The following is a 13153-nucleotide window of genomic DNA, read 5'->3' on the forward strand; positions in this document are numbered from 1 at the left end:
CATTTTCCATTTCTTTTATTAGAGTTTATCAAGCAAAGAAGAACAGGTTTACATGAGTTCATTCAGAGACTGGTCTCACATCCTCAGCTCAGAAACCAGTAAGTATTCTACAACTGACTTTACGGTAAATGAATAAAAAAATGACCCGATTTATTGCACTGTACTCGGATGGTTTGACAAATAAATCTGTATCCAAGGTCAGTTTAGCGTTTTCTCCCCTAATGGGTATGGTTAGGATCTGGGGATGATCAGCTGATCCTAGATCTGTGACGAAGGGAGGATCTAACCCTGTTTTATGGTAGTATCTCCTAACCCAGTGATGTTTAACATGGAGTCTAAAAGCAGCGCTTTTCTAACAGCTGTGGCTTTGTGTGTGTCTGTCAGACCCCTAACATGTGACCTCTCTCGCCAACGATCTGACAGGCCTGATGTCAGAGCATTCCTGCAGATGGACAAATCTCAAAACTTCTCAGACCCATTAGAAGATGACAAGGTAGGCAATGACAGGACAGTATGATGTCTGAGGGAAGGAGATATGACTCTTTCAAAGATTGAGCAGTCATGTCTTTCAAATGAAGAAATGTTGACTAGCATCTCTGCTCTGATACAGCACAAATGAATACTTGAAGTATTCTATGTATTGGATATTGTATTTTCAACGTGTGATCATTGATTCCATTATACAACCGTAATAATGCAGCAGATTCATATATTGCATTATCAGCATTGTCATTCTGTACAGTATGTGTGGTTCAAACCCCTTGAGATTTCTGGCAGAATAAAGGGTTAGATCCTATGGCCTCACTTTTTAACCTGCGTTAAACCTGTGTTTTTAACAGATAATCTGTTCCATCTCTGGTTTACAGAACGGCTCTACCTCCAGAAATATTAACCTGGGACCGTCTGGAAATCCACAGTAGGTTATAGTCTCACATTAAATTGAGGCCTGCAGATATTTCTGTTTTACCTGTGAAAATGTGTGTGCTTTCTGGATGTCTTTTTCCTCCAAGTAACCTTTGCAGGCCTTGTCATAGCCATTCATTTGTTCTAAAAATATATTTCTAGATACTTTTGTTTGCCAACCTTTTTTGTTTTCCATATTTCAGTGCAAAGCCCACAGACTTTGACTTTCTCAAAGTCATTGGAAAGGGGAGCTTTGGAAAGGTATGTGATTATGTACAATACAGTACATTACGCAGGGTTGCAGAATTCCGGGAACTTTAAATAAATAGCCTGGTTTTCCAGAAATCCTGGTTGGATGATTCTGGCATTCCTGCTTAATCCCTCCTGATTCCGGAATTCTCCGAACAAGATTTCAGGAAAACCAGGGATTTTATTGAAAGTTTTGCAACCCTAATATTACAGCTCTTATAATGTCTTGGTCACACTTGTCAAACTCATCCCACAGAGGGCCGTGTATCTGCGGGTTTTCGCTCCTCCCTTGGATTTGTTTGATGAATTAAGGTCTCTAATTAGTAAGGAACTCTCCTCGCCTGGTTTTCTAGGTCTTAATTGAAAGGAAAAAACAAAAACCTGCCGACTCTAGGCCCTCCGTGGAATGAGTTTGACACCCCTGGTCTTGGGGCTTGAAGTAGGTCACTCAAAAGAGAAAATCACAGCAAACCAAACAATGAATATTGACACAATCAGGTATTTAGTTTGGTCTTTCCAGTGTGGTAACGAAAAGTTTTACTACTTTGTCTATTATTAGATACACTTTCTGTTTGAGAAGTGATAGTCTCACAGTTCTGTATTTTCGCTGCCTCGTTGTTGGTACCGTAGTGTCCCTGCTGTGGTAACTGGGGGGGTTTAACAGCGAGTCCACCATGCTGTCTCTTCTCGCCCGCGTGAAGGTTCTCCTTGCTAAACGGAAACTGGACGGAAAGTATTACGCAATCAAGGTCCTGCAGAAAAGTGTAATCCTCAACAGGAGAGAGGTAATTTATTCCAGAGTATTATTGAATTGGAAATGTTTCTTATTCTGTTTCTCGATGTTGGGTACGTTATTTGTACATTCACCCTAATAATAAAATGTTTCCTGTTTCCAACAGCAAAAACACATCATGGCGGAGCGCAATGTGCTACTGAAGAACATGAAACACCCTTTCCTGGTTGGCTTGCATTATTCCTTCCAGACGACTGACAAGTTGTACTTCGTCTTGGATTTTGTCAACGGGGGAGAAGTGAGTAGTTTCACTCTTATGAATAATAGACACACACTGTTGAGTCACTGAGGTCAAAACACAGGAAACCTGCTAAAAAGCCCTGGGATATGAGCCCTGACCTGAGGGCAAAAACCCTTTATACAGGTTGGGGCCGGTCCCACAGACCCAGATTAAATAGAATATACATTGAAAGTTTATAGACAGTTCATACACTATCCAAACAGAATCTGTTGCGATCCAATCCCAACCCACCATTTGAGAAGCACTGGTTTAAGCTATACATTTAAACTCATACATTTCGAAGCTCAACGCCTCCTTTTCAATAAAAGGAACTGTGCAGTTGGTGAGAGCTGAATTTCCACATTTGAATAAATGCCTCCTGACCACTAGTGCAGTGTTGGCCAATGTAACTCTTATAAAAAATATTTATTTGCATTTTTATACATACCATTCTGGGACTGTCAAAAAAAGCCAAAACCCAGAGTGGTTCAGAATATGGAAGGTTTGTAATGTTTCTCTAACATTGGTATAATGGCCAGCCTGTAAAAATATTTTGACTGTATTGAAATACTACAGATATCTTTACAAAAAGCTTCCGAGGTCTATGGATATTCCAGATCTGAAGGCTATGTGCCTTAGCTAACATCTCTGATTATCGTTGTCATCAGTATGTGCTTTAGCTGGGGGGACTATGCTAGAAATCTCCTCCTAAATCACAGAATCTGAGAACTGGCAGTGCAGGTAAGCTACACATGGTGTTTTTCCAGCGAGCTGAGGCTAATCTCGTAGCTCATGTCATGTTGATGCTAGTATTCAGGCACTCAGTTAATCCCCTCAACGTGCTGCTTGAGACAATTGTAATAGTGATGTGGAATTTGCAGATAGGGCAGGAACTTTGACCCACGGCCGTGTGTCATGACTCGGCTACGATTGTTAGCAACCTGGGCTAAATATTGTGGAAATACAGTGCCCTCCACTAATATTGCCACCCTTGGTAAATATTAGCAAAGTGTACTGTTAAACAATAAATATATATTTATTGTTTATCCTCTTGGTCTTTCATTAAAAAAAACTTTAATTAAAAGAAAAAAATACATTCTTATCATAAATATTTTTCTCAAATATGTGTGCCACAATTATTGGCACCTGTTCATTCAATACTTTGTGCAACCTCCTTTTGCCAAGATAACAGCTCTGAGTCTTCTCCTATAATGTGTAATGAGGTTGGAGAACACAATGCAAGGGATCTTTCCTCCATACAAAATCTCTTCAGATTCCGAGGTCCACGTTTTCTGTGGGGTTTAGGTCAGGGGACTGGGATGGCTATGGTAAAACCTTGATTCTGTGGACTGAGAACAGTTTTTGTATTGATTTTGAGGTGTGCTTTGGATCATTGTCCTGCTGGAAGATCCAACCACAGCCCAGTTTAATCTTCCTAGCAGAGGCAGTCAGGTTTTGATTTAATATCTGCTGGTACTTGATGGAGTCCATGTATCTTTTTTTTTTTTTTTTCTCCTTTTCTCCCCAATTTCGTGGTATCCAATTGTTAGTAATTACTATCTTGTCTCATCGCTACAACTGCCGTACGGGCTCGGGATAGACGAAGGTCAAAAGCCATGCGTCCTCCGAAACACAACCCAACCAAGCCGCACTGCTTCTTAACACAGCGCGCCTCCAACCCGGAAGCCAGCCGCACCAATGTGTCGGAGGAAACACCGTGCACCTGGCTACCTTGGTTAGCGCGCACTGCGCCCGGCCCGCCACAGGAGTCGCCGGTGCGCGATGAGACAAGGATATCCCTACCGGCCTAACCCGGACGACGCTAGGCCAATTGTGCGTCGCCCCACGGACCTCCCGGTCGCAGCCGGCTGCGACAAAGCCTGGGCGCGAACCCAGAGTCTCTGGTGGCACAGCAAGCGCTGCGATGCAGTGTCCTAGACCACTGCGCCACCCGGGAGGCGAGGGAGGCGAGGATGAGGTGCTTTTCTGCATGGCTATCTTTCTGTCTACACCATGTTTGTTTGTTTCCAAAAAGCTCTATTTTGGTCTCATCTGACCATAGAACCCGGTCCCGTTGAAAGTTCCAGTAACGTTTGGCAAACTGTAGGCGCTTGAGTTTGTTGTTTGATGACAGCAAAGGCTTTTTTATGGCAACCCTCCCAAACAACTTTTGGTTATGTAGGTGATAATTTCTAGGGGTGCCAATAATTGTGGCACACATGTTTCGGAGAAAAATATTTATTTCACATGTATTTTTTTCAATCATTTTACTTGAATTAAAGGTTTGATTTTTGAATATTTTCAATGAAAGACCAGGAGGATAATTGAATTTGTAATAATTTTTTTGTTAACCTTTATTTAACTAGGCAAGTCAGTTAAGAACAAATTCTTATTTACAATGACGGCCTACCGGGGAACAGTGGGTTAACTGCCTTGCTCAGGGGCAGATTGACAGATTTTTACCTTGTCAGCTCGGAGATTCAATCCAGCAACATTTCGGTTACTGGCCCAACAGAAAAAAAATTGCAGCCCGTTTTGCTCATATTTACTAAGGGTGCAAAAATGAGTGGTGGGAACTGTGTCACGTCATGCTCCTATTAGTTCACCACGTCCTTTGGAACTGTCTCACTGTCCTCTATGATTCCAGCTCTTCTTCCATCTTCAAAAAGAACAGACCTTTCCGGAACCCAGAGCCAAGTTCTACATCGCAGAAATGGCAAGCGCACTGGGCTATCTGCATTCTCTTAATATAGTTTACAGGTACGTGGGTTGTTTGTGCGTATGTAACAATGTGTGTGGGCTTTGACTCAACAGGCTAACAGACCCAGGTTCAAATCCAGTTTGTGTTGCAAAGGCTGTATTGGATAAATGAGTCACCAATGTAGCCTGGTTGTCATTGCTCTGGTACACCAGCTGGCTGCTGGAGGTCTGTAGTAGAGAATTTTCCTATGCTGTAAAACACGGTTTTCCACAATAACTATCCTGAATGAGCAGTGAATGCAACACACCCTTTTCAATTATTGGGAAAAGTCCCACTTCTAATGGCATCTTATGGGAAATTCCTGGAACTTTGAACATTTGGAAGTGTTCCTATTTAAAGCCGTCCACTGTAGTAATTTTCATTGTCAAACGTCACGGTTGCACGTGTATAATCATACATTAATTGACATGTGAGGGCAATTTTCCCTTAACAAGTACCTCAAGCCATCCACTCTGCCTGTGGTTTCAGTTTAGTGTAATGCTGGTTCTGTTAATCATGTACATTGTAATCAACTGGATGCAAATCACTAAGATTAAATAACCCCTCTTTTCATTATTTGATTGTTTTGATACCCTCTGTTGCTTTTCAATTGGCCACTTTCCCAGAAGTAGTAAGATAATAAGCCATTGTAATCCATTAAGCACAATTCTATTATCCAATAATAGTGGCTTTGGATAATGAATGTTCATGAGATGTATTTTTTTCACAGGGATTTGAAGCCAGAAAATATCCTTCTGGACTCTGAAGTAAGTGTGATGTCCTAACTCGGTTTGCAGTGCGTAAGTAGTCTGTTCTATGTGGAGTAGCTTAGGGCTGTGTTCATTACAACCTGCACTAGCAAAACTTATGCAGTCTGTTTACTAACAGCTGTTCACATACAAATGCGTCTTGAAACTGGAAGCATCCTCCCATGGCTGTAGTCTACCTGGTATTTTTACATTACCCCGAATATTTCTGCAATTGAATTTAACCTCAGTTAAAAGTTGTACTTTAGTAAAGCCATTACGAAGTGTTTGCAGTGTTTACTACAAGTCAGTGGAACAAATTATGAGATGTGAATATGAATGTACCAAGCATTTGTGGTGAAAACAAGCATCTGTGGTGAAGCCTAATCCTTCACCAGCTGACACATCTTGACACATCTGTCACGAACGGCAGTTTCACTTTCAGTTTGTTAAGTAGAGAATGCTTGTGATTTGATTATGTTTTACTCGTTCCTGACCGGCCTTATTGAGAAAATGAGGAAATTTGTAAGTGGTCTACTCTGTCCAAAATTCCACAATGACAATAGATTATTTAGTACTGACTGAGGATAATGGGCCATCTGTGTGGCGAACAGTGTCTAAAATGTTCCCTGTCTCCCCTTCATTAAAGGGACATATAGTTTTGACTGACTTCGGGTTGTGCAAGGAAGGCATTTCCCAAGCCGAGACGACAAGCACATTTTGTGGGACACCCGAGGTAACATTAAGCGTTTAGTACGGTTGATTAATGCCACGTGTCCTTTTTGCTGCCGTTTGGTTCACATGACATGTCACAATTTAGTGTCAAGTCACTACTAATTATTAACAAAGGAAATTGTACATAATGAAAATTAAGAGGGAGGCATGAAAGGGGTTAATAATTTGCCATGCCTGTCTCCATTTTAAGTGCCATATACAGTACTATGTATAGAATGGGCATGAGTAATGTTTTCCAGGGCAGTGTATGTAATACGGCGTAATAAGAACCTTTTAATCTATAGAATAGGGTTGCAAAGCTACCAGTAATTTACCAAAGTTACCGAACTCTACGGCAATCTATAGTAACTCGGGTAATATATACTTGAATAACTTTAAAAAATAATGTATTCATATACAGTGGGGAGAACAAGTATTTGATACACTGCCGATTTTGCAGGTTTTCCTACTTACAAAGCATGTAGAGGTCTGTCATTTTTTATCATAGGTACACTTCAACTGTGAGAGACGGAATCTAAAACAAAAATCCAGAAAATCACATTGTATGATTTTTAAGTAATTAATTTGCATTTTATTGCATGACATAAGTATTTGATCACCTACCAACCAGTAAGAATTCCGGTTCTCACAGACCTGTTAGTTTTTCTTTAAGAAGCCCTCCTGTTCTCCACTCATTGCCTGTATTAACTGCACCCGTTTGAACTCGTTACCTGTATAAAAGACACCTGTCCACACACTCAATCAAACAGACTCCAACCTTTCCACAATGGCCAAGACCAGAGAGCTGTTTAAGGACACCAGGGATAAAATTGTAGACCTGCACAAGGCTGGGATGGGCTACAGGACAATAGGCAAGCAGCTTGGTGAGAAGGCAACAACTGTTGGCGCAATTATTAGAAAATGGAAGAAGTTCAAGATGACGGTCAATCACCCTCGGTCTGGGGCTCCATGCAMGATCTCACCTCGTGGGGCATCAATGATCAYGAGRAAGGTRAGGGATCAGCCCAGARCTACACGGCAGGACCTGGTCAATGACCTGAAGAGAGCTGGGACCACAGTCTCAAAGAAAACCATTAGTAACACACTACGCCGTCATGGATTAAAATCCTGCAGCGCACGCAAGGTCCCCCTGCTCAAGCCAGCRCATGTCCAGGCCCGTCTGAAGTTTGCCAATGACCATCTGGATGATCCAGAGGAGGAATGGGAGAAGGTCATGKGGTCTGATGAGACAAAAATAGAGCTTTTTGGTCTAAACTCCACTCGCCGTGTTTGGCGGAAGAAGAAGGATGAGTACAACCCCAAGAACACCATCCCAACCGTGAAGCATGGAGGTGGAAACATCATTCTTTGGGGATGCTTTTCTGCAAAGGGGACAGGACGACTGCACCGTATTGAGGGGAGGACCTCAATACAACCTCCTTCCCTCAGTAAGAGCATTGCAGATGGGTCGTGGCTGGGTCTTCCAGCATGACAACGACCCGAAACACACAGCCAGGGCAACTAAGGAGTGGCTCCGTAAGAAGCATCTCAAGGTCCTGGAGTGGCCTAGCCAGTCTCCAGACCTGAACCCAATAGAAAATCTTTGGAGGGAGCTGAAAGTCCGTATTGCCCAGCGACAGCCCGAAACCTGAAGGATCCTGGAGAAGGTCTGTATGGAGGAGTGGGCCAAAATCCCTGCTGCGGTGTGTGCAAACCTGGTCAAGAACTACAGGAAACGTATGATCTCTGTAATTACAAAGAAATGTTTCTGTACCAAATATTAAGTTCTGCTTTTCTGATGTATCAAATACTTATGTCATGCAATAAAATGCAAATTAATTACTTAAAAATCATTCAATGTGATTTTCTGGATTTTTGTTTTAGATTCCGTCTCTCRCAGTTGAAGTGTACCTATGATAAAAATTACAGACCTCTACATGCTTTGTAAGTAGGAAAACCTGCAAAATCAGCAGTGTATCCAATACTTGTTCTCCCCACTGTATATACTGTATTCATTTTCTATATCGGTGTCCATGAGTTTCTTGTAGATAAACTATATGGTTCCAGAGAAAACAGCCTAATTAATAATAAAAAAACATCCAATTAATGCATTATTTTCTATTCAATCTGCAAATCTTTAAACTATTGACTTTTTTCACAACTGACACCAGTTTTACGCCAAAACATTTACAGCCGACATGTTAAATACATGTATAAATAAATATGAAGGACATGTCAGTTGTAAATGTTTTGGTGTAAAACTGGTGGCAGTTGTGGGAAAAAAAGTAATGAAAATGAATACAGTATATATGAATACATTTTTTGAAAGTTATTCAAGTGTATATATTACCTGGCCTCCTGAGTGGTGCAGTGGTCTAATGCACCGCATCACAGTGCTTGAGACGTCTCTACAGACCCGGGTTCGATCCCAGACTGTGTCACAGCCGGCCGTGACCGGGAGACCCATGAGGCGGCGCACAATTGGCCCAGCGTCATCTGGGTTAGGGGAGGTCTGGGATGTCCTTGTTCCATCGCGCTCTAGTGACTCCTTGTGGCGGGCCGGGTGCAGTGCATGCTGACTTTGGTGGCCAGTTGCACGGTGTTTCCTCCGACACATTGGTGAGGCTGGCTTCCGGGTTAAGCGAGTAGTGTGTCAAGAAGCTGTGCGGCTTGGCAAGGTCGTGTTTCGGCTCTTGACCTTCGCCTCTCCCGAGTAGCAGCGATGGGACAAGACTTTAACTACCAAATTGGATATCACGACAATTCGGGGGTAAAAAGTACAAAAAATAAAGTATATATTACCTGAGTTACTATAGATTGAAATCCTTTACCAGCTGACTCATCTAGACACATCTCTCATGACAGTGTCATTTTCAGTTTGTTAAGTAGAGAATGCTTGTGATTTGATTATGTTTTACTCGTTCCTGACCGGACTTATTGAGAAAGTGAGGAAACTTGTAAGTGGTCTACTCTGTCCAGAATTCCACAATGACGATAGATTATTTAGTACTGACTGAGGATAATGGGCTGTCTGTGTGGCGAACAGTGTTCAAAATGTTAAACACTGGTATTCACTAAGTTGATGGTTTATATTTAAGATAATGTTTTATAGCTTTGTCATTCTGTTTTATTTGAAAATCCTCTTATTTGATTATTTTATATATCTTACATGTGATAAGGGCCCTTCCTTTGCAAGTCTAGACCACTGTTCTGGATTGAGACTGAAAAGGCCAGTCAATGCTAATGTATGTAACTGTAACTCTGTCCTCTCCCCAGTACCTAGCTCCAGAGGTCCTGAGGAAACAACCGTATGACAACACAGTGGACTGGTGGTGTCTGGGATCAGTGCTCTATGAAATGCTCTTTGGCCTGGTGAGTTACTGTTGTAGACAATGAAAACAGGAACAATATTTACTGTCAGAGTGCACCCTTGACATGCTGCCTGATCACACGCTGCCCTTACACTAATACAGCTGTCTCCCCTCTGTTCCACAGCCTCCGTTCTACAGCAGAGACACCCATGAGATGTATGACAACATCCTCCACAAGCCCCTGATGATGCGTCCCGGAGCGTCCAACACGGCCTGGTCCCTCCTGCAGGCTCTACTGGAGAAGGACGGCACACACAGACTGGGCTCCAGAGATGACTTTGTGAGTAGCCAGCATCAGTCTCACAACTGTGACTAGTGTATTGCCATAGCTGATGGCATCTGACACCCTCTGGTGGAGAAATATTGTCATGTCAAAGAGTTGCTCAATAGCTGCAGTGTTCATTTCTCCTGGGCAGATGGATTGCATTACACCACTTTTATCAGTATGAAGTAAATAACAGTTGCCTTGGTAATTCTAGAACCTAAACATAAATTATATTCTATATTTTTTTTCAGAATGAGATCAAAGCTCACTACTTCTTCTCAGAGATCAACTGGGATGACCTGGAACAGAGGAAGGTTCCACCTCCATTCACTCCCAATGTGGTAAATGTTCTCAGGATTATATCTGATTCTGATCACACAGACACACACAGATATGTAAGACACCAGACCACAGGCATGAATGAACTGAATGTTTTTTCCCTCCCTATTTTGCAGAATTCTCCTCATGACATCACAAACTTTGATCCAGAATTCACAGGCGAGACTGTTACGAACTCTGTGTGCTATACTGAAGATTCCATAGTCAACGCCATCGTGATGGAGGCTGATGATGCCTTCCTAGGTTTCTCCTATGCACCACCATCAGATGACTCCTTTCTATGAAAGACTCGCTGTGAGGACCAGCCCCAGAGTTCTGTGAAATTGCCTTAACTCAGTGTTCTTCTATCATGGTCCTGTTGATCCACAGGGTATGCAGGCTTTTGTTCCAAACCAGTAGAGCTTGTCGATTAGTTGAATCATGTGTGTTAGTGCTGGGCTGGAAGGAAAGCCTGCACACCCTGCTGGTCTCCAGGATCAGGACTGAAGAACAGTGCCTCAACCTGTCCAGATTCTTTTGAATAAAAGGGAATTCATACTGTGGATGAACCCGTTTTGAGAAAAGATAAACCGAGCAGAAGTGGTGATCAGACAGCACTTATGAATATGGTTTGGGCTGCAGTGTGTCAAGAAATCTTTATTTTTACCTAATTATATTTATATAACAGAATATATTTTTAAGAAATGTAGGCCATCTTTCTTGACACGTATTGTTTGTTGGCTTGTGTTGATCCACATAAAGTGGTGTCAATGTTGGTCCTTTTGTTTGAAGAAAAGATAAACATTCACAGTGTCTTTTCAGGATGGGATGGGTAAAACTAATCCCCAAAATAAAATCCAGGTTTAGAACTAGAATCCTTCATTAAAACAATACCACGGCATTGTGCCCTCCACTTCTCTCTACAAAGCTACGGGATGGTGCTGGAGAAATGTAACCGCTCTCAAATTCATAGACAGCTATGGATACAAGGACTGACCATCCATGATATCAAATGTATAGTTTTGAGGCTATACAGTGTTTTTTACATTTACATTGTTTACAAACTTATTTTGGGTTCTAACGGGTACAACAGGTGAACTAAGCTAAGAGTTATATTCTTCAATAATCAATGGGTATAAACACTGAGTGGACAAAACATTAGGAACAGATGTTCCTTCCATGACAAACTGACCAGGTGAATCAAGTTGAAAGCTATGATCTCTTATTGAGGTCACTTGTTAAATCCACTTCAATCAGTGTAGAGGAAGGGGAGGAGATGGGTTAAGAAGGAATTTTAGGCCTTGAGACAGTTGAGACATGGATTGTGTGCCATTCAGAGGGTGAATTGGCAAGACAAAATATTTAAGTGCCTTTGAACGGGGTAGGGTAGTAGGTGCTAGGCGGACCGGTTTGAGTGTGTCAAGAACTACAACGCTACTGGGTTTTTCACGCTCAACTGTTTTCCGTGTGTATCAAGAATGGTCCACCACCCAAAGGACATCCAGACAACTTTACACAACTGTGGGGAGTGTTGGAGTCAACGTGGGCCAGCGTCCCTGTGGAACCCTTTTGACACCTTGTAGTGTCCATGCCCTGATGAATTGAGGCTGTTCTGAGGGGAAAAGGTTGTGCAAATCAGTATTAGGAAGGTGTTCTTAATGTTTTGTACACTCAGTGTATATCATTCATTTATAATTATGTAGCAACTAGGGATTCTAGCTTCAAAAGTGTAAGTGGGGAATAAAACAACTTCCTCAATCATTTCTGTTCCACTTTCAAAACAGACTGTGGCCTTAATGAAATGACAGTGAACATGTCATTATATTCTCTCAGAAGAACAGCTGAAAGGAATTGTGTTTTGTCTCTTCTCTCTTTAAAAGATGGCTTATCTTAGTTCATTTTTTTTCTCAATGGGGGAATACTTGAGAGGTCACTGAATAGAGTCTTGTGTTGACAGGGGTAATTTCAGTTCATATTTTCATTTTGATATAGTTCATAGACCTTTTCTGTGATGGCTCCATCCATGACTTTACCTTGCAAACAGATGCTGAGCCATCTGATTGCTTTCTAGCTATGTTGGTTGCTTGCCTGTCTGTATTATAGCTTACATCTCGTAATCTTGCTTTAATTGACACTCAGATATTACTCAGAAATCCTCAACCATTTTGGGTTTTCACACAATTTCTAAGTAGTGAGTGTGGTCAACAGTCCTCATTGTTCAATATAATGCTTTAGATGAGAAGTACTGTACACAATAAAATAAGAATGAAACTATGTTGTGTTTTAGGATGTACAGTGCATTCGGAAAGTATTCAGACGCCTTGACTTTTTCCACATTTTCTTACGTTACAGCCTTATTCTAAAATTGATTAAATAAAAAATGTTCCTCATCAATCTACACACAATACCCCATAATAGCAAAGCGAAAACATTTTCTTTTGAAATTTTTGCAAATGTATTAAAAAGAAAAAAACTGAAATTAACTGAAGTATTCAGACCCTTTGCTATGAGACTCGAAATTGAGCTTAGGTGCATCCTGTTTCCATTGATCATCCTTGAGCTGTTTCTACATTGGAGTCCACTTGTGGTAAATTCAATTGTTTGGACATGATTTGGAAAGGCACACACCTGTCTATATAAGGTCCCACAGTTGACAGTGCATGTCAGAGTAAAAACCAAGCCGTGAGGTTAAAGGAATTGTCCATAGAGCTCTGAGACGGTTGTATCGAGGCACAGATCTGGGGAAGGGTACCAAAAAATGTCTGCAGCATTGAAGGTCCCCAAGAACACAGTGGCCTCCATCATTCTTAAATGGAAGAACCATTCAAGACCTC

General features: G+C 41.6%; 1 protein-coding gene across 1 annotated transcript in view; it reads left to right on the forward strand.

Annotated features, from left to right (window-relative positions):
- LOC111973272 (serine/threonine-protein kinase Sgk3) overlaps positions 1 to 10882 on the forward strand; it is a 15843-nt gene extending 4961 nt beyond the window's left edge. The window contains exons 4-16 of the mRNA XM_024000576.2: positions 23 to 98; positions 424 to 493; positions 867 to 916; positions 1107 to 1164; positions 1854 to 1937; positions 2052 to 2183; positions 4813 to 4925; positions 5636 to 5672; positions 6301 to 6387; positions 9642 to 9737; positions 9861 to 10016; positions 10253 to 10342; positions 10457 to 10882. Coding sequence (XP_023856344.1) covers positions 23 to 98; positions 424 to 493; positions 867 to 916; positions 1107 to 1164; positions 1854 to 1937; positions 2052 to 2183; positions 4813 to 4925; positions 5636 to 5672; positions 6301 to 6387; positions 9642 to 9737; positions 9861 to 10016; positions 10253 to 10342; positions 10457 to 10624 — 1217 coding nt within the window. The 3' untranslated portion in view covers positions 10625 to 10882. The remainder of the gene's footprint in view (positions 1 to 22; positions 99 to 423; positions 494 to 866; positions 917 to 1106; positions 1165 to 1853; positions 1938 to 2051; positions 2184 to 4812; positions 4926 to 5635; positions 5673 to 6300; positions 6388 to 9641; positions 9738 to 9860; positions 10017 to 10252; positions 10343 to 10456) is intronic.
- Positions 10883 to 13153: the final 2271 nt, after the last annotated feature.

The sequence above is a fragment of the Salvelinus sp. IW2-2015 genome, linkage group LG14 (assembly GCF_002910315.2).
Source record: "Salvelinus sp. IW2-2015 linkage group LG14, ASM291031v2, whole genome shotgun sequence".
In the NCBI taxonomy this organism is placed as follows: Eukaryota; Metazoa; Chordata; class Actinopteri; order Salmoniformes; family Salmonidae; genus Salvelinus; species Salvelinus sp. IW2-2015.